The sequence below is a fragment of the Lycorma delicatula genome, chromosome 1, assembly GCF_047948215.1.
Source record: "Lycorma delicatula isolate Av1 chromosome 1, ASM4794821v1, whole genome shotgun sequence".
Taxonomy (NCBI): domain Eukaryota; kingdom Metazoa; phylum Arthropoda; class Insecta; order Hemiptera; family Fulgoridae; genus Lycorma; species Lycorma delicatula.
In genome coordinates this window covers 198,698,928-198,724,282 of record NC_134455.1, presented here as the reverse complement: position 1 = coordinate 198,724,282, position 25,355 = coordinate 198,698,928, and the positions used below count along the sequence as shown (strand labels likewise).

At 31.4% G+C, this 25,355-nt stretch overlaps 1 protein-coding gene across 1 annotated transcript in view; it reads right to left on the bottom strand.

Annotated features, from left to right (window-relative positions):
- LOC142327325 (uncharacterized) overlaps positions 1-22,402 on the bottom strand; it is a 28,776-nt gene extending 6,374 nt beyond the window's left edge. The window contains exons 1-3 of the mRNA XM_075370259.1: positions 22,076-22,402; positions 14,502-14,806; positions 8,221-8,413 (exon numbers count right to left, since the gene is read on the bottom strand). Of these exons, the coding sequence (XP_075226374.1) occupies positions 8,221-8,413; positions 14,502-14,806 (498 nt within the window). The 5' untranslated portion in view covers positions 22,076-22,402. The remainder of the gene's footprint in view (positions 1-8,220; positions 8,414-14,501; positions 14,807-22,075) is intronic.
- Between the last annotated feature and the right edge of the window lie 2,953 nt (positions 22,403-25,355).

Below are 25,355 nucleotides of genomic sequence, written 5' to 3'. Positions count from 1 at the left end.
GTTTGAAAACCCTAAACCGTTTGAAAACTAATTCATACTGCCTACCACAATTCAGTACACGCCTTTGTTATAAAGGTTAAGAAGATAAAGACAGCATGAATCTTAAACAAATCAAAGAAAATCTCTGCACATGAATAAATTTTATTTTAAATAGCGTTCTCATTATTGCAAACGTTCACAAAAGGATTTCAACAAAATTAAAAATTCAAATGGGCTTCTGGATATTGGGTATGTATCATTGTTTAACAATAAAGTCTCTTCTTCACTACTGATAAATTTCCTAACTAATTATTGTTATTATGTTATTAAAACCACCATTTCTTGTGAGCAGAAATTGGTCCAAATATTACTTTATTAGAAATAATGGTTCTTAAGAAATAAACAAGAATTATATAGTTGCAAAATTTAATTATCAATAATAAAGCAGAAACTTAATTGTTGTACGATTGGAATCAATATCCAACAGCCAGTTTGCATTTTATATTTGTTCATGGGCAGAGATCTCTCTTTGATTGGTTTAAGGTTCATACTGAGATAAGGTTTATATACTTAAATTATAAAAGAGTTATGCACCAAATCAGGTTGGTAGTCTGAATTGGGATTTTAAAATGGTTTAAATATTTTAAAATTAAATTTATTCTTTCAATAGTAATTGTCTAAAATGGTAGTTATTTTTTTTAAATTCTAAATCCTGCCTAAAATTCTTGTTTTATAGTGTTTCATATGTACTGTTTACTTGTCAATTAATGTTGTTTATACTAGTCTTTGTTTTTTTTAGTTTTTTTTTAACATTTTTTTTTGTTCTTTTTCCTCAGTGTTTACTGATAACTGTTGTAACAATGAAAATGGCTATCTAGATCTAAATCTTAATGAGATTTTTTTTTTTTGGAACAGTCTTTTTTTAATCAATATACACTGATCAGTTCAGGAATAGTTTGGTATACTTATATATGTATAAAAGTAGGAACTGTTCCAGTATTTCCTGGATGAATTAAGTAAAATCTTGAACAGAGCAGTGTCACAAATATGCACAGTTAATTATAAATTAAAAAAATTGAAGTGCTTAAGTCCTTAAAATAGTTTCTATCTTAAGTATTGCTTATCTTTCTTAGCTTCATTCTTTTATCACTTGTTGATACATTTTGCAATCACTCCATTGTTAAAACTTATTCACTGGTTACTTTTAAATTTTTGTTAATCTTTATATAGCCTTTAGTCAACATCCCTCCCTTTATTTGGCAACCTTCTTGTTTATTTGTTAATGGTTATATATTAGGGAGGCATTTATCTGGAATCCTTTATTCAAAGGTCCAGTTATCCAAAACAGGTTCAGGTTAAAAAATAAATGATCAGGTACAGGTAAGGGAAGTCAGGGCAAAAAGGACCTGACTTCCCAAGCCTGACAAGCCAGAGAGGTCCAACTGAGATTTTTACTTGTACAGGGTGCTACCAGGAAATGCATCACTGCATGAAGAAAGACCAGTTGTTTGTAAGTACTGAGTGTGGACACTGTTTGCTGCTTTATTCCAGTTATTTTTAGAAAATTCATTCATGATTTAAAGGTAAGTGTTAAAAAATTTATCTTGATAACTTCATTTATATTGTTTAAAAGTAATGTATTTAACTTTGGAATATTCTGCAAATAACTCCACAGGTTGTAGAACATATTGAATACAGGGACACAGGAAAATGTTTGGTTTAGAACATGGCGGCTTGGGGCAATCAGGTCCAGCCATGCTAAGGGCACGTAGGTCCACTGGCCCTATGTGCCCCAACTATGTGATTTTAAATCATTAACTGAATCAACATTACTTATCAATTTATAACAATGAGAATATTTAAATACATTTTAAAATTAATTACACAAGTTGTGTTTACTAATGAAATTAATTTCTTTATTGACGTAATAATGAATTTTATAAAATATTCAATAAAAGTTTTGTTATTATCTTACTTATAAGACATGCTATTATTATTTATTATTTAAAAGTAATAGATTACAAATTAATAAAATTAGCATGAATATAAATATTTAGGAGAAACAACCTGTAAAGATTCTTTTTGTTTGTCCTCGCAGATGGTACGAACTTATAAGAAGAAAACTTCATGGCCAACCTGAACAGAGGAGCAAGTATCCTGTGCTTTTCATACTGTAAAGAAAGGTATTAGTATACGAAAAGCTTCTCTTTCATTTAGTATACCAAACTCATGTCTTCTGAGAAGGGTAAAATGCAACATTGTCTCGGGCCCTAGAAATGATAATTTTAAGCTGTTTTATCCGCAGTTCAAGAACAACTTCTGGTAAAATATATTCTTGATATGGAAGTTCAATTTTACGGACTTACAGTTATGGATTTAGAAAAATTGCATATTAACTTGCTTAAAAATTGGAATTAAAACATAATTTCAGTCATGCTAATAAAATTACTGGTTACAACTGACTGGCTTGCATTATTCAAGAAACAAAACCTTTCTTTAGTATTTAGAACCCCTGAAACTATGAGTATTGCCAGAGCTGGTGGATTTAATAAACGACAAGTGAATTTGACATTCTAAAAATTACAATTGATAAGGATTCTTTAAAACCTGTGCAAATTTACAATGCAGATGAAACCAGCCTTTCAACTGTGCCAACTCCTAGGAAGATTACTGCACAAAAGGGTCCAAAACAAGTTGGCCGGGTTGTAAGTGACAAAATAGGAAGTACAGTTAGTGCGATGTTCAGTTTTTCAGCTTCAGGGCACAATATTCCACTATTTTTATTATTTCCACGACAAAGAATGTCTCCCAATTTCTTAAACGGCTGCCCGCCTAGAGCATTCGGCTACACGAATGGCTCAGGCTGGATGGACAGTGACTATTTCATAAAATATCTTGAACATTTTATCGAATCAGTCAAACCAACATCTGAAAAAAAGTTCTGCTAATACTTGATTAACTGTGCTACTCATCATACTTTGAAAGAAATAGAATTAGCCAGAAAAAAATGTTATTTTACTGTCATTTCTACCGCACAGTAGTCATAAACTACAACCACTTGACGTGGTGTATTTTAGTCCACTAAAAGCACAATTTGCAAGACATTGTGATAACTGGATGACAAATCACCCAGGCCAGTGAATAACAATTAATGAAGTATCAGAGATATTTTGTAAAGCCTACCTCAATATTACAACCGTAGAGAAAACAGTTAAAGGATTCAAAAGAATCAGAATAATGCCTTATGATAGAGATGTTTTTAGCAAAGAAGATTTTATTCCATCAACAGTAACTGAATTTAAAGTAAGCCACATTGTGAATCAAACATCTACAAGTACATCAATTCAGAACAATTTTTCCATCATCATTTTAATCAGCAGAAAATCAATCACCAAAACACATTCAAAACAATAATCATTCAAAATTCAAAACACAGAAAATAAAATAACATCAATCCACACAGTTGTAAATCAACCGTCAACAAGCAAAGTGAATGTTAGTGGATCACCTAAGTTATTTTTTTTAAATTTTAACTGACATTTTGCCAACTCCTGTAAATGATAACTGTAAAAAAAATGTAAAAAGGAAGAGAGGAAAAGCCTAACAAGCAAAACTACTCCTGGCACACTATTTAAAATGATTTAAAGAAATAGCTACTAAAAAGATGCAGATGAACAAACTAAAAAGTTAAGAGAAGAAGCTAAGAAGCTACAGAAGAGTCTAAGAAATTCAGCTACAGAAGGGTCTAAGACTACAGGTAGGCTTGCAGCAGGAAACAAAACTGAACCCGCTAATAAAAGTCATCTGAAGAGACTAAAAAATTGAAAAAGGGGGTTAATAAACTTGTAATAGAAGCCAAGAAATTAATGAAAAATAAAGCAGAGCAAAATGAAGGGAAAGAAGACAGGCCTACTACTGCACTTGCAGGAAAGCCTAATTTTAAGATGAGCTGCAGTAAAAAGTATTTCAAGTTGAAGATTCAAGTGATGATGATCAGGATAATTATCTTTGCATTTATTGTCAGGAGGGGGAAAGCCCTTTCTTGGGTATTTATTATTTATTTTGAAATTTAGAATTTATTTTATTAAGTTCCTTTTTAAATATTTTTGATTTAAAATTTGGTCTTTGTTTTTTTTATTTGGCATAAACAACCAGGTTATTTATGTTTGAAACCAGACGGATGGATAATGTGCAAAACTTGCAAAAACCGGGCACATGATGCATGTGCAGGGGTAGATGGCAGTATCATATGTGACATTTGTAAGAAGAAAAATAATAAATAAATAGTATGGAACAATATAAATTTAGTAATAAATGTAATAATAAAAATAAATAATATAATAAAGTGGTTTATATAAGTATAATTAAATGAAAACATTTAACATTAAAAAAAATTATGTGTAATCTATTTACTTTACAGTCTGAAGCACATGGGACCAGGCAGTCCTATGTACCCCAAAGCATGGGGCAGCATGTTGCATTACGTAGATTTTCATTATTTTTTCCAAAAAAATGTTATTGATTATAGCTTTCCAATCAATTGATACAATAATACAAAGTACAAGTATTAAAATACTATTTTTTGCAATTTTTTAAAATTGATTAAAACAAGATACATGTGAAAATTGCTTAGAGGGATCCTCTGTACCCCGACTTACCCTATGGCTTTGAATTTTGAATGATAAAAAAAAAGATGTATCACACGAATACTGTGTGTAGAGTTTTGCAAGTTAATTAAATGGATGACATACGTAAGTTGTATGTAATTATTTAAAATCATGTATACGTCTACTGTACCGAACTGTCAGTGATACAGTAATTTTGTATGCAAGAGTTCGGTGTCAAACCGCCATAGCAAGATTGGCAAAGCCCATGTGCAGTATGTTAAACCAGAATGAAAGTGCAACTGGGTGGGGTGAGAGGAATAGTTTATGGATCATACTGTTACATCATACGTACAGTATTTGATTGCATTATACAGTAATTTTCTTTTGGCTTTTGTGATTTTAATTTAAAAAATGTTGTCCAAATGGAACAAAGTAGTGGTCACTATGCAGAAGCAGCTAGAGACTATTTATTGGATTGATACAGGTGAGACTTTAAAAATTATTGCTAATGATTATGGAGTAGGGATTTCGATTGTGTCTGAGTGGAAAAAAAAACAGTTAAAATTGAAGATTTTTGTGCCAAAATATTACGGCATCCCTATTCATACGGATGCCGTAGAGTTAAGAAGTGGGGGCATATTTGCCAAATTTTTACTGCCAAATGTCATGACGGAATTTCATCCAGCCAATGGACCAGAGCTCAATCGAGTCATTTTAATGTACATACAGGAAAGCTTTATTAAGGAAAATCATCAAAGAAATTGATGACAATGACAAAGAGAATCCCGATATCATAACAATTTTAAAAGGCATTAACATCAAGAGTGTCATACATATGTATGCATCAGTATGGGAAGAAGTGAATGAGAAAATCCTTAAAAATTCATGGAAGAAGATTTAGCCCAACATGCCTACTAGTGATGCTGAAGATGAATCAAGAGACACTGAGAGAAGGCAGTATAAGACGATTCACTTGTAACCTTAAAAAGCAATTGAAGGATGTGAAAACTTGCAAGAAGATGTAACAGAATGGATTAACATTGACAGAGTTGACAATGGAGAAGCTACTTTAACTGATGTCAAAATTGTTGAACAGTCTCTAAAACATAATGAATTAACCACAGATGATGATGAAGAGGAGCCTGAAAATATGGAGAACCATACAGAAGCTACATCGGCATTGGAAAGTCTGATGTCATATTAAACAAAATGACACTTCACCAGCTGAACTTCTGTTGATGAAACATCTCAAGAGACTGAGTGCTGAAAAATCGAGTATAAAAAATGAAACAGAATTGTGTAATGGGCTATTTTTAAAAATAATAGGCGAAGGTAGTAGTTTTTAAATTTATTAATGTTACTGTACTGTATTTTGATAGGAAAAATGTTGCATTTTAATTCATTAATTCACTTCATTCATCACTAATTTTATAAACTTCTAAAATTTTGTAATTTATCTTCAAACTGTTCTAAAGCTGATTTATCATTCTTTGTACAGTACTGTTTCTGGATAATTTTTTTAATTTCATATAAGTATGTTAATTTTTTTATCATTACCATATATTTGTTCTTTGTACAATAAATTTTGTACATACTGTATTTTTTTTCTTATTTACAGGATAACATACACAGTAAGTCTGAAAAGTTCCCGAACTAAATTTCTGTAGTTGATACAAGTAGCGCCATCTCTCGGACAACCAAGGAACTATGTCTTGACGAGTGTGTGTATAAAATTTCATTATGTTTTGTCACTCCAGTCTCAAGTTATATTCGGTTGTGAACATTGTGTTCATGTGACCTTGTGCGAGCTCACAACATGAAACAGAGAAGCGCGATAAAATTCTGTGTTCTAACTTCAAAAATCTTTCATTGAAACTTATTCTATGATACAGCAAGCATTCGTTGATGAAGCCACATCTTGTACTACAACATGCACGTGGTGGAAGTGGTTTAAAGACGGTAGAGAATCAGTCATTGGATGATGACGAACAAAGTGCGAGGTCATCAACAGCTGTTCACAATGAAAACGTTGTGAAAGTGCACGCGCTTCTGCTCGAATAACCTCAACTTATCCTTCGGGCCATAAAGAACACGTCATATATATATACAATAAACACTTCATTTTCCTAATGTGTACATTGCAACCTGTTCAACTAGCAATAAGCAACTCCTCCCCACAGCCCAATAAGACGAGGATGAAAATGATGTGTATGGCATCTAAATGAGATGTAGTCTTGTACAGACTTAGGCCGACCATTCCTGAGATTAAAAAATATGAACAAACTCTATTACTTATGCAAAAAAACATTTATTTACTACTTTCTACTTAGCTGCCTTCAACTTCATCACATTTTTCATAGTGTTTCACTAGCTTCTTCACCCCTTATTTAGAAAATTCCAATGCCAATGGCTTAAAACACACACAGTAACACCATTTTACCATTTGTCAAACCTTTGTAATGCCAGCTACTGTTTAAGATGAAGAAAAGAAAATAAAATCACTCGAAGCTAAATCAGAGTTATAAGGTAGATATTTGATGATTTTCCAATTGCCTCATTGTCTGATTTCCTGTGTGTGCTTGTGGATTGTCTAGCAAAAACAAAATCCCATGTGATAGCATCCTACACAGTTTGCTTTTAATAGCTCTTCAAGATTTTTAATATTTTGCAATACACACTGGCATTCACAGTAATTTCCATGACCATTAAATTTGACAAGCAAGAGATCCTTTTTTTTAGGAAACTACGTGTATCTACCTTTTTTTGGAGAAAGTTTCTCAAAAGAAAAAAAGTAGCCATAAGCTTCTTTACCAAATGTTCTTATTTGAACTTGTTCAGTCTAGTTGCCATTGCACTGACTGCAGCTTTGTCTGTACATTCAAATAAGAAATCCAGGTTTCATCTCATAATAATGTGATTAAACAACTTCATTTTCATAATTGCTAAAAAATTCATGCACAGCAGCAAGATGGTTTTTTCTTGTGTGTGGTTAACATCTTTGGCACCCTTCTGGCATATAATTTTTTATAGCCCAATTTTTTAATCAAAACTTTATAAATCGAAGAGCGTGAAACATTAAAGGCAATTGTGATATGGTGAAACACCAGTTTTCTTGAATTTTTTTAACTTTTTCTATCAAATCATTTGTCATTACCGACTGGTAGCAACCAGTCTTATGAAAGGCACCACTGTCTTACTTTAGCATGTAAACAGTCACAAATCTTCCTGTGAACTTCAGCCACAGAATTTTTTTCATAAAAAAAATTGGATCACTCTTCACAATTTACACTGGTAGGATCACAAATTGTAGCATTTGTTATAAATGGATGAATATAAACTACAGACAGCAAAATGACTTAACTATTGTTGTTAATATGAAATAACTGAGCTATGCAAGCACCATCTATTTTATTGCTTTTATAGGTGGCAAATTCAAAACAGAACTTACTTTAAAAACACGCCTTGTAAAAAAATTTATGAATAATCAATGATGAGAATCATTGATGGGAAGATCCTGGTCACTAATTTTTGTAATAGCCTTGGTTTTTAAAATCATGCAATCTGCAATTACAGAAAGTGCTACAATGTGTTTATAATGAATGCATGATAAAATGAACACAAACACACAACACACCTTTATTATTTCTGGTGTAGCAGGAAAGCTTTCAGCCAGTCTGTCAATGTTCCATTCATCTGGACTCTGATTATAGAGAAACCTTATTTGTTCCTTATCTGACCAAGTCAACATGTTTGGCTCAACAGCTGGTTTGAAGTACTTACGCTCGGTTATCTTTAATTCATCCTTCTGACTTAACTTTGTTGCCTTTCTAAAAAACAAAAATAATATTTAATGAATTTTAATTTAATCATACTGAAACATATACATAATGTATCATGGTAGATACTCTAACTATGTGTTTGCTAACTACAACATGGGCCACCAATCCATCATGAAATAATAAATTTCAGGATTTCCCTGATACTTATCGAGTTATATTGATATATATACGACAAGAGTCTAGAACATCCAGGATCAAAATAGCATTTTCACATCTCCAGTACTTTTTCTCAGAATATATTGGCATAATTTGGTTATAAAGTACTTATTCACTAGTAGAACAGCTGATCATCTTCTATGATAAGGAGATCCTCCTTTACTAAGTGCCAACAGCTGCAGTGGAAAACTGATCGTGAAATCCTGCTATAAGATCATAGTATTTCCCTTGGAAACCACTCCATTGAAGACACTATTTGGTATTTTTAAATCCACTACTCTTCTTCATACATATGGTAATTCCTAAAAAACAACATTCCAAAGTAATGTACCAACAATTGGATTTCCAGGTAGACAATGTCTTAGAACTGTGTGATGTGTTAAGGGAAATATGAGAAAAATATCTACACTCAGGATTGAAATTTCGAATGTGAGGATAAATACAAGAGTTAAATCAGGGAATGTGAAGCAAGAAATGGAATGATACAACGCCAGTATTTCATAATTAAGCAAACTGCAATAGAAAGGCAAAGGAGAGATGAGTTAAAGAGTTCAAAAAATTTTGAGTAATTTGAGCTGAGTAAAAGTTTGAGAGCAAATGATAATATGAAAGCAAGAGTAAGGTTATTACATAAAAATAAATTACATAAGAATATAGTTAAGATTATGCATTGGAGTTAAGAGCCCCGGTAACCAGAAAGAGATAAACTGCATATACTCATACAGTGCCTTCGGAAAGTTGCTGTGCACTGGAACTATGGAAGAGTAAAAATAAAACTTTCTTAATTATTACTCTGTATTTTTATTTCACTATTTTATAGAAACTAAAAACCAAAACTAAAACTAAATCTATGACTATAACTGAAAACTAAAAGAATAAATGGAATAGTTTAAAAACGTTTTTGAAAATGACCTCCTCCAACAACAGTACAACACTGCCACTTTTTAATTTGTTTTCAAACACTTTAACCAACTGATTTCAATACATCAGTTGGTTAAAGTGTTTAACAGCAAACATAAGAGACATTCCAATGAATGTCGGGTTGGCTGATTGATCATCCAGGCCCCAAACACCTCAAAATGATTTGTACACAAAAATCATTGACCTGTTAGGTGTGGCACCATCTTATTGGAACCCACTGATTGATTTCTACTTCTGTTAACTGACTAATGAAGTTTGTTAAAACAGCTCAATTAACAATCACTATTAACTGTATTTTCAAAAATAATTGGACCCACGATGCACATTCTACTGATACCGACCCAGACTCCAATTTTGCTTCAACTCGTGGGGGATAGTTGTTGACTACAGTCTTGAATTTTGTGAATTAATATACCCTTCCAGATGAAACCATGCTTAATCTGTAAAAAACGATGTCGAGAATATGGAATTTTTGCCAATAAAACATTTAAACCACTGACAATCATTTAATTTTTTGGCATGATCTGTAAGTTTCAGTTCTTAAACACACATTACTTTGTAGGGGTAAAGTTTCAGTTCTTTTCTTACAGCTTTATGTATGGTAGCAAGTTCAATATCTTGCTATTCTGTTAATTTATGCATTGACTTTGATACACTTTCAGCCATAGCATTCAAAATATCAAGCAGCATTCTGTTTGTTTACTTTAGGTGATCTTCCACTTCGATCAGCATTTTCAACACAATCTGTTGCCTGAAATTTTTCGATAAGATTTTGAACTGCATTTCAGTGAGGAACAGGAGTATTCTAAAACTTTTCAGAAAACTTATGCTTCACTAAATCAGTATACTTGTCACCTTCATGAAAGATGTATTCAACACGAAAAATGCATTCCTCTTCCGAAACATTATGCTTCTCACAACTATTGACCTCAATAAACAAAACAAAACGAAGCACGTTTAATCGCAACTCAACTGATGTCTTATTACTGAGCAACACCCAACGAACCCATAGGGCAACCAATCTAATGCTGAAAGAACAAAATGCACCACATAATTCTACTTCACAGTAACTTTCTGAATGCACTGTATAAACAGATAAAAATGTTATAAGAGAATGGAAAGGGTTAGGTAAAAAAAAAAATAATAATGCGGGTATATTGGAATATGGTAACTAATGGTAGACATAAAAATATAGCTGGAGAGTGTGGATCTGGAACAGGAACCATCAAGACTACATATGGAAGAGCTTCAGAGAAAAAAAGTCAGGAATCAGATATATTTCATTATATGCAAATTTTCAAAATTATGGTCTAATTTGAATTCATTTCATTTTGAAAGTGAAAATTAATAAAAAGAAGATAAGTTTAACAAGTTTTTATTTTTATAACATGAAATTAAAACAAATTCACACAACAGATCACTTTTAACACGCATATCAGTAGTTCTAAGCGTTTTGTAGAATCTGATAGCAAAACCATTTTATAATTCTTCATGAAGTCCAGTTATATGATGAAACAATGTGTCTATTTTATTCTGAAAGTAGCAGTAGCATTTAGGTATGTAATAAATTCTATCATACCCAGACATGATTGTGGCATCAAATATAGTTATGCTAACACATTTTTCTAACTGATAGTAAGTTTACTGAAAACTACATCTCTCTAAAAAAAAATGGCTTCTGCAGAAGTCATTACTTCATAAAAATGTTTAAACAATTTAACACAAATGTAATGAAGGAAAACCTACAATAATGCTTTTTTAATTTTTTGTGTTTTCATCTAACTGTACAGTAAGTACGTCATATATATGCAAAGTCAACAAAATAAAAGTAGTCGCGTGTTCACAGCTCAATCAGGATATTGAGAGATGAACAATTTAAAATGTTTATATAATTACAATTTATTGGTTTAAAAACATAAGTAAAACAAGCCAAATCAATATAATGACAATAGTAAATAATAGTAAACGACAATAATACAACAAATAATAAAAATAGTCTGTAAACAAAATTAGACAAAGTTTTTTTTAATAATTTACACATAAGATAAATTGTTAAAATTTATTTTAAAAAATGTTTTAGTATGAGCATTTCTAACAAATCATCTAAAAATGAGAATGTCCTTTACAAAGTTTACAACTTTAAACCATCAGTCTAATAAATGAAAATTGATTTCTTGAATTATAATTTGAATTGCAAAAATTGTTTTAGGTACATGCTCTTACAAACAATTGTAATAGATAAATAAGACTAAAAACAGGAACAGCAAATCTATATTTGCCTTTGTGCACCTCCACATAAGAAACAATCCTTGGATGTTATACAGGGACACAGGATCACCATCCCACAAAGTTCCAATACTGATATTGGTGATGTGCTAGGTACAAAAAAGTGCCAGCATGATTCTATAGCAGCTGACTGAACTATCCTGACATTAATTCACGGAAGAACTGCTGTTTCCTTAACAAAGGGTAAGAAAATGGGAGGGAAACAAATAAATCACAGAGGGGTATCTCTGATCAGGAAAATTTATTGACTGCTTACAATGAAGGGCAATTACAAGGTATAGTAACTGTTACAGTTTCAAAGATTAGCATATTGAAATGAGGGTTAGATTTCTATAAAACAGATGACTGAAAACTCACTTTATAAATACAAGGCTCGGCTGATAAATTTTGCACACTAGTGTGCTACACGGAGACAAAAGGTACTCTTGAGTTGGGCATGGCAGCACATGATAGCTAAAATCCCCATCTAAAAACTTGCAATGATGTGTTGAAATCCATTTACCAGTTTGTTTTCAGTAGCAGTTAAAAAGGAGTCGAGTATGGTCAATATGTCAACACGGTTAAAACAGCACGGAGTGGTCAAATTTTTAACAGCAGTAAATGTGAATCCTACGAATATTTTTCACGGTTTAAAAGCAGTTTACAGTAGTCAAACTTGACAGGAGTACTGTGAATAGGTGGGCATTGAAATTTCATGAATGTGAAGCTGGTAAAGTGACAATTGAGGATCCACCTCGCAGTGGATGACCAGTTTCTGTGACTGACGAGAAACATCAAAAGGAGGTGAACGATTTGATTTAAAGTGACTGGCAAATCACCCAGCAATGTATCGCTATTTAGTTAGGCATATCTAAAGAACAAGTAGGGCATATTATCGAACAGCTGGGTTACCGTGAAATCTTTGCACGATGGGTACTGCACAAACTGACAGATGAACACAAGCAGTGTCGGCATGACACTGCTTGTGTTGCTTCGCAACATGTATGCCACATGTTGCGAAGAACTTTTACTGCGCTATCATACTGAAAGAAACGATTTCCTTTTCAATATTGTGACAGATGAGAGTTGGGTACATCAATATGTCTTGGAAGAATAAAGGCAAAGCATGGAATACAGATATTACAAATCGCCAAAACCCAAAAAATTCAAACTCAAGCCTCAGCAAAGAACTCCTTTTGATGATGTTTTGGGGCGCCAAACACATTTATGTATGTGACTGAGTATCTGGAACATGGGACAATTGTGAACTCTGAATGGTACATTGAGACGTTAAGACAAATCAGATGACGAGTAGTATGTCGCATTTGAAAGACCATCATGCTTATTACAATTATTAAGAAAAATAATCATGCAACATGACAATGCGTAGCCTCACACATCACATGCCACTACAGAGGCTCTCTGCAAGCTAAAGTTTGAGCCTATTCCGCTTCTGCCATACTCACTGGATTTGGCTCAGTATGACTTCCACTTCTTCCCTCATCTCAAGAGGGATCTTAAAGGTAATCATTAAATCTTCAACAATGAAGTGAAGGAAGCTGTGACCACTTGGATCTGACAAAGACCGCCAGAATTTTTCAGTGATGGAATGCAAACACTTGTCACACATTGGGAAAAGAGGACCAGTGTAAACTGCGATTACATTGAAAAATAAATACTGTATTATTTTGTAGTTAAGACTGTACTTTTATTTGTTTTTTATTTCATTCCAGTATCTCTTCATTCCCATGCTACGTATATATGTGCAATATTTATCAGCAGAGCCTCGTACTTACAATATATTATATTTATTATTTTTACAAGTTTACTTTTAAATATGTAGATCAAATTCAGAAAGTATGAAATTTACTTATCTATTACATTTGACAGAAGAAATGGACTAAACAGAGACAACATACACAGAATGCAGTATCTAACCACATATTAAACATGTTTCCTATCCACATAAGCCAAGTGTCACTGAAAATGTAACTGAACTGTAGTTCTGAAAAACTCTTCTGCAAGTATAATTCTAAGTATTTAGAAAGTAAGTAAAACAATTTATTTTATAAAAACATATTTAGTCATGCTGATTTATTAATATTGCAGTAATTATTTAAATGAAGTGTATAAATAAAAAGTACTTAATTCAAATTACGATCCAAGAAAATAGTTTTCATTTGTTGGGCATCATTTAAAATTATGGATTTTGAACATAATGTGTTCATTCTTAAAAAACTGTAGCTTTATTTTTTCTATAATTTTTAAATTGAGAACTAACTTTCTATCTTGAAATAAGAATTAATGAATTTCCTACAAATCACAACTGTATAGTATCTTTAATTGAAATACTTCATTACTTATTTTACCTCTGACAATTGAAATAAAAAAAATTCTTTACCAAACACATTCTCATTTGTTTTTTCTAGTGTTCAAAATCAGTTTCATTTGTTTTGGTAAAAAATGTTAATAAATTATGTTCCTGGGATTTTTTTTAATCATAAAACCACATTGGGCCAATTGGCTAACCCACATTCCCAAGGTTAACTCCTACATTGTTATTATAAATATTGCTTTGTAGACATCCTTACCCAGTGACTGCCTAAGCTTAGTTACCTATTGTACAAACTCCATATTCCTGACTTCTTTGTTTAGTCACAGAGCTGCCTCAATATTACCATGACAAAAATGTAACAAAAGAAAAGATTTAACAAGATATAAATATGGCAAATACCTGGCAATATACTCCTGAATCTGTTTTTCATTATCAAATTCTCCTTCAAGTTCCTCAAAGTCTTCTGCATGTAGAGGAATGGATTCAATATCCGGTGTATCTTGTTTAATTATGTTTAAACGACCCTCCAAACCAGGATTTCTGGCATTAGTAACCAGTCTGGTTCGACTGGTTGCAGGTTTGCTTTTATATCGGCCAAGAGCTACAGCTGATGTGCTAAGCAAACTACAATTACAACTGCCCAGCAACTGTAATTGTCTAGTTTTAACACAACAACCTACAGCAAATATCTTTGAAGAATACATCTGAAATAAGGATTTTTTCTTATTTACATTATTCAAATATCTGCACAAAAAGAAAAAAATACATACAATTCTGTCAAAGTAAACATATCTACCCACAAACTGGAATTGAAAAACTTCAATAAGACAAATGTAAAAAAAAGTATCAATGAGTTGAACACAAACTTTAAAAATATGAGAAAAAAGGAACGTTAAAAAAAATTCATTTGATGGTAATATAAAATTGATATATTATTATTTAGTAATGTTCTATACATATACAATGGCGAATATTGGTGCATGTTTAATTTATTGAATACATAGTATTCTTTGCATAATTGGCAACAATAAACTATCCCTTGACACGTGAAGTGTAGTAGCGGACAATATCAAAACAAAGCCGCACTAAAGGGTGTGGCTTTGGCGGTACCTTTGTTTTATGACTTAGCTATGGACATGTTCAATTTATTGAAAACGCTACATTTACAATTACATTCTTTACGTGTTGACTACTAGTGTTTTAGTGAAGTAGTTTACTTTTAATTATTGTAAAAACAACAATTTTTGTTCCTCTTAAATGAGTGAAAAAGACAAGGAACTCGGCATAATTTTTTCTGCACTGAAAGTTCTACTCCAGGAAATGGAAATATAGAAAAATTGAGAAACAGAAAATTAATGTTCACCAAACAAGAAAAATAAAGCTGCTTTTACAAGGTGCTACAATAATTAATACTTGAAATATTGTTATATACTTTGGTCTAATTCTATGGAAGACGGTGTATGTCCAATGTGCATAATATGTAAGGAAGTTATGTATGGAAAAATGTAAGTACCAAGAAATCATCCAAAATGTTGCAACATTTTATATCAAGACATCCCGAACTAGAAGAGAAACCATTGGAATATTTTGAACAACAAAAACAAGAATTTAATCTCCAAAAGAAAAAAATTTAAAGAAACTTTTATTCAAAATAAATTGCAATTGAAATGTTTATATTCAGTTGCACTACGCATAGCCAAAACAAAAAATTGCTCACAATTGGAGAAAATTTAATTAAACCGGTATTAACTGATGTTTGCAGTGAAATGTTTGGTTCCTCAACTGCAGATATAAATCGCTGGTTTAGTACACTAAATAAATATAGACACATTGTTCACTTTGTATTTATATATGATCCTTAAATGTTTGAACAAATGATACAAAAGATTGTCTCAGTATACATGAGTATATAAATGCTTAATTTATCTAATACATTGTTGAGTAATGCATATAATTTACTATGTATATGTAACAATGAAGTGTGAAATTTTTACTACACAATATAATAATTGATAGTGATAATCTCTAAATGCCATCTGGTTAATTAGCCAACTGAATTGTAACAACTTTATACTTTACATGAATAAAAAGGAACAGTTAGTTCTTTATTTATAATTAATGACGAGGAAAAGGTACATGAATCTGAACATACTGCTCGCCAAAAATCATATGATGATTTTTCACTTGTTAATATTGTAATGACATGTTATAATAATAATATGCATATAATATCAACAATGCTTGATTTGTAATCTCAATAAATTATATAATATAATTATAAATGAATGTGTTATACAGAGTAGTCAGTAAATAAAAAATATAATATACAATGGTGCATAGATTATGCCATATTACAGAACAAGAAAGTTTAAATGTGCATATGTATTAAGTATAATAATAATACTTATAATGTTTATGTATAGTAATTAGTCTGTAAACTGTTTAATAGTGAAAGGGTTACATAAATAACACAATAACAATCATATTTTTGAAAGAACAATCAATGAAATTACAATAACAATTAGCATATAAACATAAATCAATCATATTATGAGATACAAAATGAAATTGTAATAACAATAAAGTATGTAAATAATAAACTCAATCATTAGAGATTGGTAATAAGCATAATTTATGTAAAGGTCTTCGTAATTGGCCATTAGGTGTATTTAGATCAACAACCCTAACTAGGTTGTCAGAACCCGGTTAAACTTGGGTGACAACTCCATGCTTCCATTGCATGAGTGCGAAACTTTTGTTGGTAATTAATACTAAATCTCTAACACAAAGATTATGGGAAGGAAAATGCCACTTACTGTGTTGTTGGAGGTAATGTAGATAGTCTTTAGACCAGTGTTTTCAAATGGATTGCATAAATTTTTAGAGTAGTTGCCAGCGACCTAAGTAATTAATTTCAACTTTGGTACTTGTAATCAGTCAAAGAGGTGAGTGGGCAACCAATGAGAAAGTGTTCCGGTGATAGAGATACTGGATCTCTGTAGTCTATTGAAATAGCAAAAATAAGAAGAGAGTTGAGTGAGACAAGCTTTAATTTGAGTAAAACCTGTACATAATTCTTCAAAATTAAGAATTGTCTGTCCTATTACTCGATGCATATGATAATTGACACTCTTGATTGCGCTTTTCCATAGGCAACCAAAATGGGGAGAAGAGGCAGCAATAAATGACCAATTTATTCCTTATGTGGTTGAATGTCTGATTTGAATTTGTCTGATTTAAAACGTTGATATAAATCATAAAGAATATTTTCAGCACAACAAAAGTTGGATAGGAACTGTTGTCAGAAAAGACTTGAGTAGGATACCCCTAGGCAATATAAATTTTGTCAAAGCTGTAATAAATGACTGTGAAGTCAGGTCTGATACTAATTCTAAATGTATAGCTTTTGTAGCAAGACATACGAAAAGCGCGATATATACTTTACTCAAAGACTTGGATCTCACCCTGCCATGACATATTATAATTAATTGGACTGCGGTAATTTACTGTGCAAGTATAGAATGGTCAGGATGGAATTTCTCTGGAAGATGGTAGTTGACCAAGCTGTTGAACTTGGGTTTTTGTGGTAAATCAAAAGCATGTTATACATTTACGAATGATAGAAGAAATAATTTTCTTTCTGTTTATGATCCAATATTTCTGACGTAAAGAAGGATGTATTAATTGAACATCAGAATGTAAAAGTTGCAAATGTTCAGCATTAATAATTAATTTTGTGATGTTAACATTTGGATGTAAAATAATAAGAAGTTTAACATGGTAATATAATAGAGAGTGTTAAAGTCTGCTTCCTACTCAAAGTAAACCTACATTATCCAAAAAAGTTCAATATAATGCAGATCAAATTAAAATAAATTAATCTCACTTCCGGGTCTCATTAAAAAAAAGGTTTTAAAATTTTACTTCATTTCTTTACTCATCTCTATTGTCACAATAAACTATGAAAAGAATACAAATACCTTAGAAAATATGATGAAGAGAAGTATGTTTTATTGTGTCTTTTTTTAAAGGTATTATCCTATAAGGGCACTCACTGCAAGTGTTATTATTTTAATTTTCTTTAATTAATTGCTTTTACATCCACTGACTTAAGAGCAATATAATACAACATATTTAACAAAGTGAAATTTTAATGCATACAAGAATTAGAAAAAAAATTAATGAATAATCACAATTGTTAGAGACAAATCCCAGACACTTAAAACATAATGTATGTATACATTATATACATGCAGTAATTACCTTCCTTGCTGAATACACCTACACCATTTGAAATTACTAGGGTTTTACACAACAAACAATAGAAAACAAAATGATAGCAATAAAATAAGATGAGTAAATATTAATCTATTATTGCATATAAAAACTCATGAATGGTACCAACAAAGCTTATAACTAATATTATTCATATTTATAAGGAACTTTCAAGAAAACCTGATGTGGCGTAGTCAGCTCTATAAAAGTTTTTTTGGGAAAAAAACAAATTTTACCATAAATCTGTTTTTAAAAACTTATTTCAGAATTTTTTTGTAGTCTTTTTCCAACCATCTACAGTGACTGATACTACTGTTCCCTGTTCTCACATTGGATTAATTGTAGGTAGTTTTTTATTATTTTTAATTGGGAAAATGTATTAAAAACTGTCAAGCGAGGTCAATAGTTCGATTGAATTATGTCTGTCCATTTAGTAGTTGTAGTCATCTGTTTTTGTAAGTTTACATATTTCATGTTTAAATACGTTAAGATGTGGTTCTTTTTATGTTATGTGTAGAATACTATGGCTGTTGTCAAGGATTTGTGTGTATGAGATAGTTGTAAAATGTGAACAGTCACCTCTATGTACAACTTTTAAGCATTCTTTGTATCTTTTGTTTGGAACTGCATCCTACTTGATCAATATAGACATTGTACAGCAAGGGCAATTCACTATTTATAAGCTAGAGGAAATATAATTGTTTGGTGGTTATGTTCTGAGTGTAATGATTTGGTTTTGCTGTTCAGTGGCTACAATGTATTTATTTATTCTTTTAATTTGTGAGCTATATCCTGAATGATTATTTGCATATATTAATAAGATGTATTTTTTTTACTTGTTTTTATTTTTACCTTTTTTTTATATAGGAGTGTCAACGGATGTGCTATTACAGGCATTTGAGTGTAGTATATTTCAAAAGGCAAAATAATTTGGATAAGGTTAATGGTGTTGTGAATGAGTGTGATGATTGTTGGTTTTCTATATACTTTAGAAACTGAATTTTTTGTGATTTGGAAGAGAATCTGTTTATTTTGTTCATGTTTGGGTGTAAAATTTAATATTAGTAATTTTTTTTATGTATGATAATAGTTGTTCAGATTGTCTTTTGTTGCCTTGCTTATATTAAGATACTAAAATATCACTACCAAAGTACCACCAAAATATCACTGGTTTGAACATAATAATTATTTACAAACCAAATGATAAGTGAAAAAATAAATATTTAAAGTGACATTCAAGACATTATGTATAACATTAACATTATGTATAAACAAGGGGTGTTGAATATTGAATATTAATTATATCATTGTGTTTATAATGTTATATTCATAAAATAAATAATAATATAAATTATATTTTAGTATATAATCTGAAACTATAGATGTCAGTTAGTTATAAGTAAGGGTTGCGAGCATCTGTTACAGCTGTTTTTTTGGGTTGTTTTATGTGGCATTGTTATACGTTTTTTCTACAGTGTTTGCCATGTTTTTTTATACAATAAATTATCTTTTTGAATAATCAACTCTTTTTAAACAATCTGTGCAATTATTAACATGATTTATTTTACGTACAGTTTTTTCTAATTGTTTTAAGTTGTTAGTGTGTAAATTATTAATAATGCACTCAAAGAATTTTAAGTAGGCATTATTTTTATTTTAGAAGATGTAAAACAAAATCGGGTTTTTTTAAAGAATCTGTCTTTTACAATGATATTAGTCATCTGATATAGAGTAATTGATGATGAAAATGATACTGATGAAGGTAGTGGTAACAAGGAAGAGGATGACATTTTTGCTTATTCTAGTACTTGGAACTGATGATTGAGCCATCATGTGAAGATATTTCTTCAGATGAGTATGTAATTCACCTTGCTAAGAAAAAGAGTAAAGTATGAAGGCAGATTCCAGTTACCACTTCACAAAAAAGCGGCCCACCCCATATTTTACCAAACCCTTCTACTGGACTTTCAGACATTCTATCTATGTGAAATCAGGCAACTTTTTAGGCTTTGGAACACCCAAAAGGTACATAGATTTATAAACATGAAATCATAAAGTTAACTAACTAAACCTTGTACAAATGTTCCAAAGATCAAGGTAAGATTCTTAAATCTAAAGATAAAGCTCAAGAGACCTGGGAATTTGAACCAAGTGATACAACACCTTAAGTCCCCAATTCTGATTCTATTGCATTTGTTGGTGTATCCACTCCTGCTGATGCCTCAGCTGCTACTGCTTCTAATAGTACTTCCATTTCTATTAGCACATCTACTTCGGCAAATGGCCCATGTGTTCCTTGTATTGTAAAAGATAAAAATGGGTACCCTGGATGAAAGTAATTCCTTCCAGTATAACAAAAGTTACGGCAAGGAATATTATCAATGTAGGTCAATGCCCAAAAGAGTAACGTGCAAACTTTATAGTCACCTTTGAAATCACTTCATTTGTCTAAAGGTATTATAAATAAAATTGTAACACACACCAATGCCAAAATGCTAAATAAACAGAGTAAATATAGTAACTCTCTGCAATTCTCAGTTGGTCTATCTAACTCTCTTGAAATTAGGGCATTATAGTTATTAGCTTTCTCTGAGAAACAATTTTAATTTATCACTGATTAAGATTTGATGATTTGAACAACCAGTCAATAGTGAAGAACAACAGATAGGTTTGCACTGATAACAGAGATATGGTAAGACTTTATTTCATCATGTACAGCTAACTATTAACCAGTTTTATAGTTAACAAAAGATGAAGAGCTCTTAGAATTTTGAGGAAGATGCTTCATGCTGTACATCCCAAAGAAGCCTGTAAAATTTGGGATTAAGATAATTACGATACGTGATGTTAGATCTAAATATATGCTAATTACTGAACCCTATTTTTGAAAACAATCCATTCCAAGATGAACACCTGTTAGTAACCATTCTGTGAAAAAATTACAATATCCTTACATGGGTCAAACAGGAACTTAACCATGAAAAAAAGAAATCTATATCACAGACATGCATTAAGGTCTAATAATCAATATCTGTTTAAAATACCTGAAATAACCAAAGAAACTGGCAAAAGTATAAATATATATATTTTTTTATGTATTAAATTTGTATAATAATTGGAGGGGAATAAGGGCAAAGAGGCACTTATGCTTTTATAAATTATAATGTATATACATGTAATTAACTCCAAATAAATAAATAAACCACAGACAACTGTTTACGAGTATTCTGCTGGTAATGCCAAATTATGGTAATGTTGAGTTACAACATAGCTAATTATTTGTTTACATTAAAAATCATCTCCGACCGTCATGGGCAAAAAAACAACATTTTTGGTGTGAAAACTTCCCACTGTATGTTAAAGAGAGGTCTGCAATCATATTCTCGATTCAGAATCGAAAAATACCAAAAATGTTCGTATACAAAACGTATTATATGGGTAGTTCACCAAAATATTGAATCTACTCAAGAGAAAGTGCAGATTTAAGCATCTCAAAATAAAAATTTGGGCTATTCAATTATAACCTACCTTACACATATGACATAAAGAATGATTCGGGAAACTAAACTATAAACAACCTTCAGTAAACTGCTACATTCAAAAATATGATTAATGTATTAAAAACGTACAACAGTTATCATCGTCTAACAACTTAAAAAAAATAAGTATTAAAAACTAAATTGTCACAAAACACCTACCTTTTTCGCGGTTCATATGACAAAAATATGCTAATGCATAAAACCTCAACTGCAGTAAGTTATTTATTCAAACAGAACATAAGAATTTTTTTTAGGTTATCAGTTTATCCATTAACCAGTATAAAAATTAAAAAGCGAATGAATAACGGATGTTAATAATCGGAACTGATGGCCTATGGGGAAACTAATCACATTATATCACACACACAATACGGGCGAAAAGTTCCTTCACGTGTTAATAATAGCATAGTAAAGTTAAGATATGTAGGCAAACATTGTTATGAATACAAAACTATACAAAAACCTCTGTAATGGGAAGAATCGTGAACGAGTAGTTCCTTCGATTCGATTCTTTATACTGAACGAAAAAATCGAGAATCAGTTTCCAAGAGAAACCGATTCTTTTTACTATTCTTAACAATTAAATGTATAGGCGACGGGAAATCAAGATCGTGGATACCGGTGTTCTTTGGTGGTTGGTTTTCAATTAACCACACATCTCAGGAATGGTCGAACTGAGAATGTACAAAACTACACTTTATTTACACTCATACACATCATCCTCTGAAGAATTATCTAAACGGTAGTTACCGGAGGCTAAACAGGAAAAAGAAAGAAAGACGGAAATCAAATTTTTCTCAATTACAATTCGATTCATAGCAATCTTTCTTATGCATAGCTTGTTGTAGGAGGATCCTCCTACCATACCAAATTCTGGCTTGCTTTTGTTTTATCTATTTATTTATTATTTTCCACACGTGACGCGTAACTTATTCCATCACCATCAGTAATGTTTATTGAACATTCGGCAAATTTATTACTTCTGATTATAAAAAATGTTCATTAACTGTGCTATTTAACTGAGTTAATCTTAAACAATTAAATTTTATCTGTAGCCCCATAAAACATTTTTTGTTTATCATCAGCTACAGCGAAATGAGAACCAATTTTTTTTTTAAACTCATTAAAAGTATTTATATCTTTTTTTTTCTTGTTAACCTTCGGAAGCACCGTCAGGAATTACTTCAGAAAGTGAATAAGGGTGATATGTATGAGTGTAAATGAAGTGTAGTCATGTAAAGTCTCAGGTCGACCAGCTCTGAAATGTGTGGTTAATTGAAACCCAACCACCATGATCACCGGTATCCGCAATCTAGTATTCAAATCTGTATAAAAGTATCTGCCTTTACTAGGACTTGAACGCTGGAACTCTCGGCTTCCAAATCAGCTGATTTGGGAAGACGCGTTAACCACTAGACCAACCCGAGGGGTAAAAGTACTTAAAACTAGAAAATTTATCATAAACTAATTTCTCTAAAGCTATAAATGACAAAATGAATAATGTAAAATAATATAGCTTGTACCGTTACCTTATTTTTAGCGAGCCATTGATTCCGTCTTTGTTTTTTTTATCACATCGATGTTATTTTATATTTACTTTGATGTTTTTACTAATACGCGCACAGTAACTTACACAGACACACACAAAAATTTTGTTTTTAAAAATTGTTGGTTCTATTATCACAAAAAAATAATAAAAAATAATAATAAAAATTAAGTTAATACCTTTCAAATAAACTTTATAGTATTTTACATGTAGAAATATAATTTTTTCAAAATTCTTTGATGTAAGTCTGTTTCGCCTTTCTGTTATTAACTGTCCCGCTTCTGAAAAAAATTCGTTCACAGGGAACAGAGGTTGCAGGAATGCAAAGTCTAGTTTGCATTATTTTAAATAATCTTGGATAAATTAACCGCCTTTCTTTCCACCAAGAGAGAGCATTTTGTGTTCTTGAGATGAGCGGTTCATTTATATATTTATCTAGCTCTAAAATTCCTGTTACTGTTGGGTTTGAATTAGTTAAAATTGGCGTTACTTGTTAATCAAAATGTTCTCATGCAGTTGAAATGGAGGGTTCAATAATTTGTTGTTGGGTTTCAAACCTATCATCGCCTTGTTCAATCTAAATACTTCGAACTTTCTGTGAAAGTTTTGTGTAAGCATTTTGGTAAGATGCTTCATCTTTAAAGCCTTGTTTTTTAAAGTGAGGATCTAATAGCATGCTTTCAAGCAAAATATTATTATTTTCAACATCCTTAAATCTGTTGCACTTCAAGACGGCGCTCCATCACATTTTGCTGTGAGTGTCCGCACACGGCTAAATGAACTGTATCCAAACCGCAGTATTGGAAGTGGATCACGAGACCTCCCACCACCATTGCCATGGTCTCCACAAAGCCCAGACCTCTCCACACCAAACAATGAACTATGGGAGATAATAAAAGAAGACACGAACGTTCATGTACGTGAATGACGATCAATTGCAAGACGGAGTTGCATGGCATTTGAAAGGATCACCCCTGATATGCTGCAGTAGATGCACACAAGAACATGGCGACACATCAATCTTTGCATCGAACATAGCGGAGTGCATACTGGTGTTGATAAAATGAACCTTTGTAACAATGTTATTCACAATAAATGTTAATGTTAGCCAGATATAAATGTTGAAATATACTGTTTTTTGTATTCATAACAATGTTTATCTATATATCTAACTGTACTATGCTATTAACAAGTAAAGGTACTTTTCGCCCACACTGTAAACGTCGAGAAAAGAAAATATACAACCATTAATTTATTCTTATAACAAGCAGTTAGATTCCTGATTTTTAGCAAATTTTTCTTGATTTTGGGGCAGGTACAGCTCTTATTTGTGTAGTGAGTGTACTTTGCTGGTTACATCTCTGAATCGCCAGAATAGGATTACCTGTTAATTAAAATTGAGCAAATGAATAAAGAGTAAGATACTGTATCAAGGAACCACTACTGTTAAAATATAACTGATGTGACCAGACGTCCAGTTATTCCTTCTCAAACTGGTAGAAAACCGCTAACTGCTTGCAAAACCGTAATATTAAACAATATTTTTAAGCATTGAATTTTGATATGAATGTTGTACCGGGTTCAAATAACGTTGAAGAATGTTATATGTCTATATTATTTTGCAACAAGAGTACACTTAATTTTAAGGTGAGAGTTAGAAAAACTATGAGTTTGCATTAACTTTCATTCTAAATCAAACTTCATCATTGATTAACACTGGAAATGTTGAGTATTCAATGGAATATGAATAAGATTTTTAAGTACTTTTGTTGTTCGTGATGTGTATGAAGGGTAATTGGTGGATTTAAATTGTATTTGTTCACCTAGAAAGATATTTTATGTATCTTTGTAGACATCAAATTGCTTAAGTGTATTGAATTTACATCCTTATTG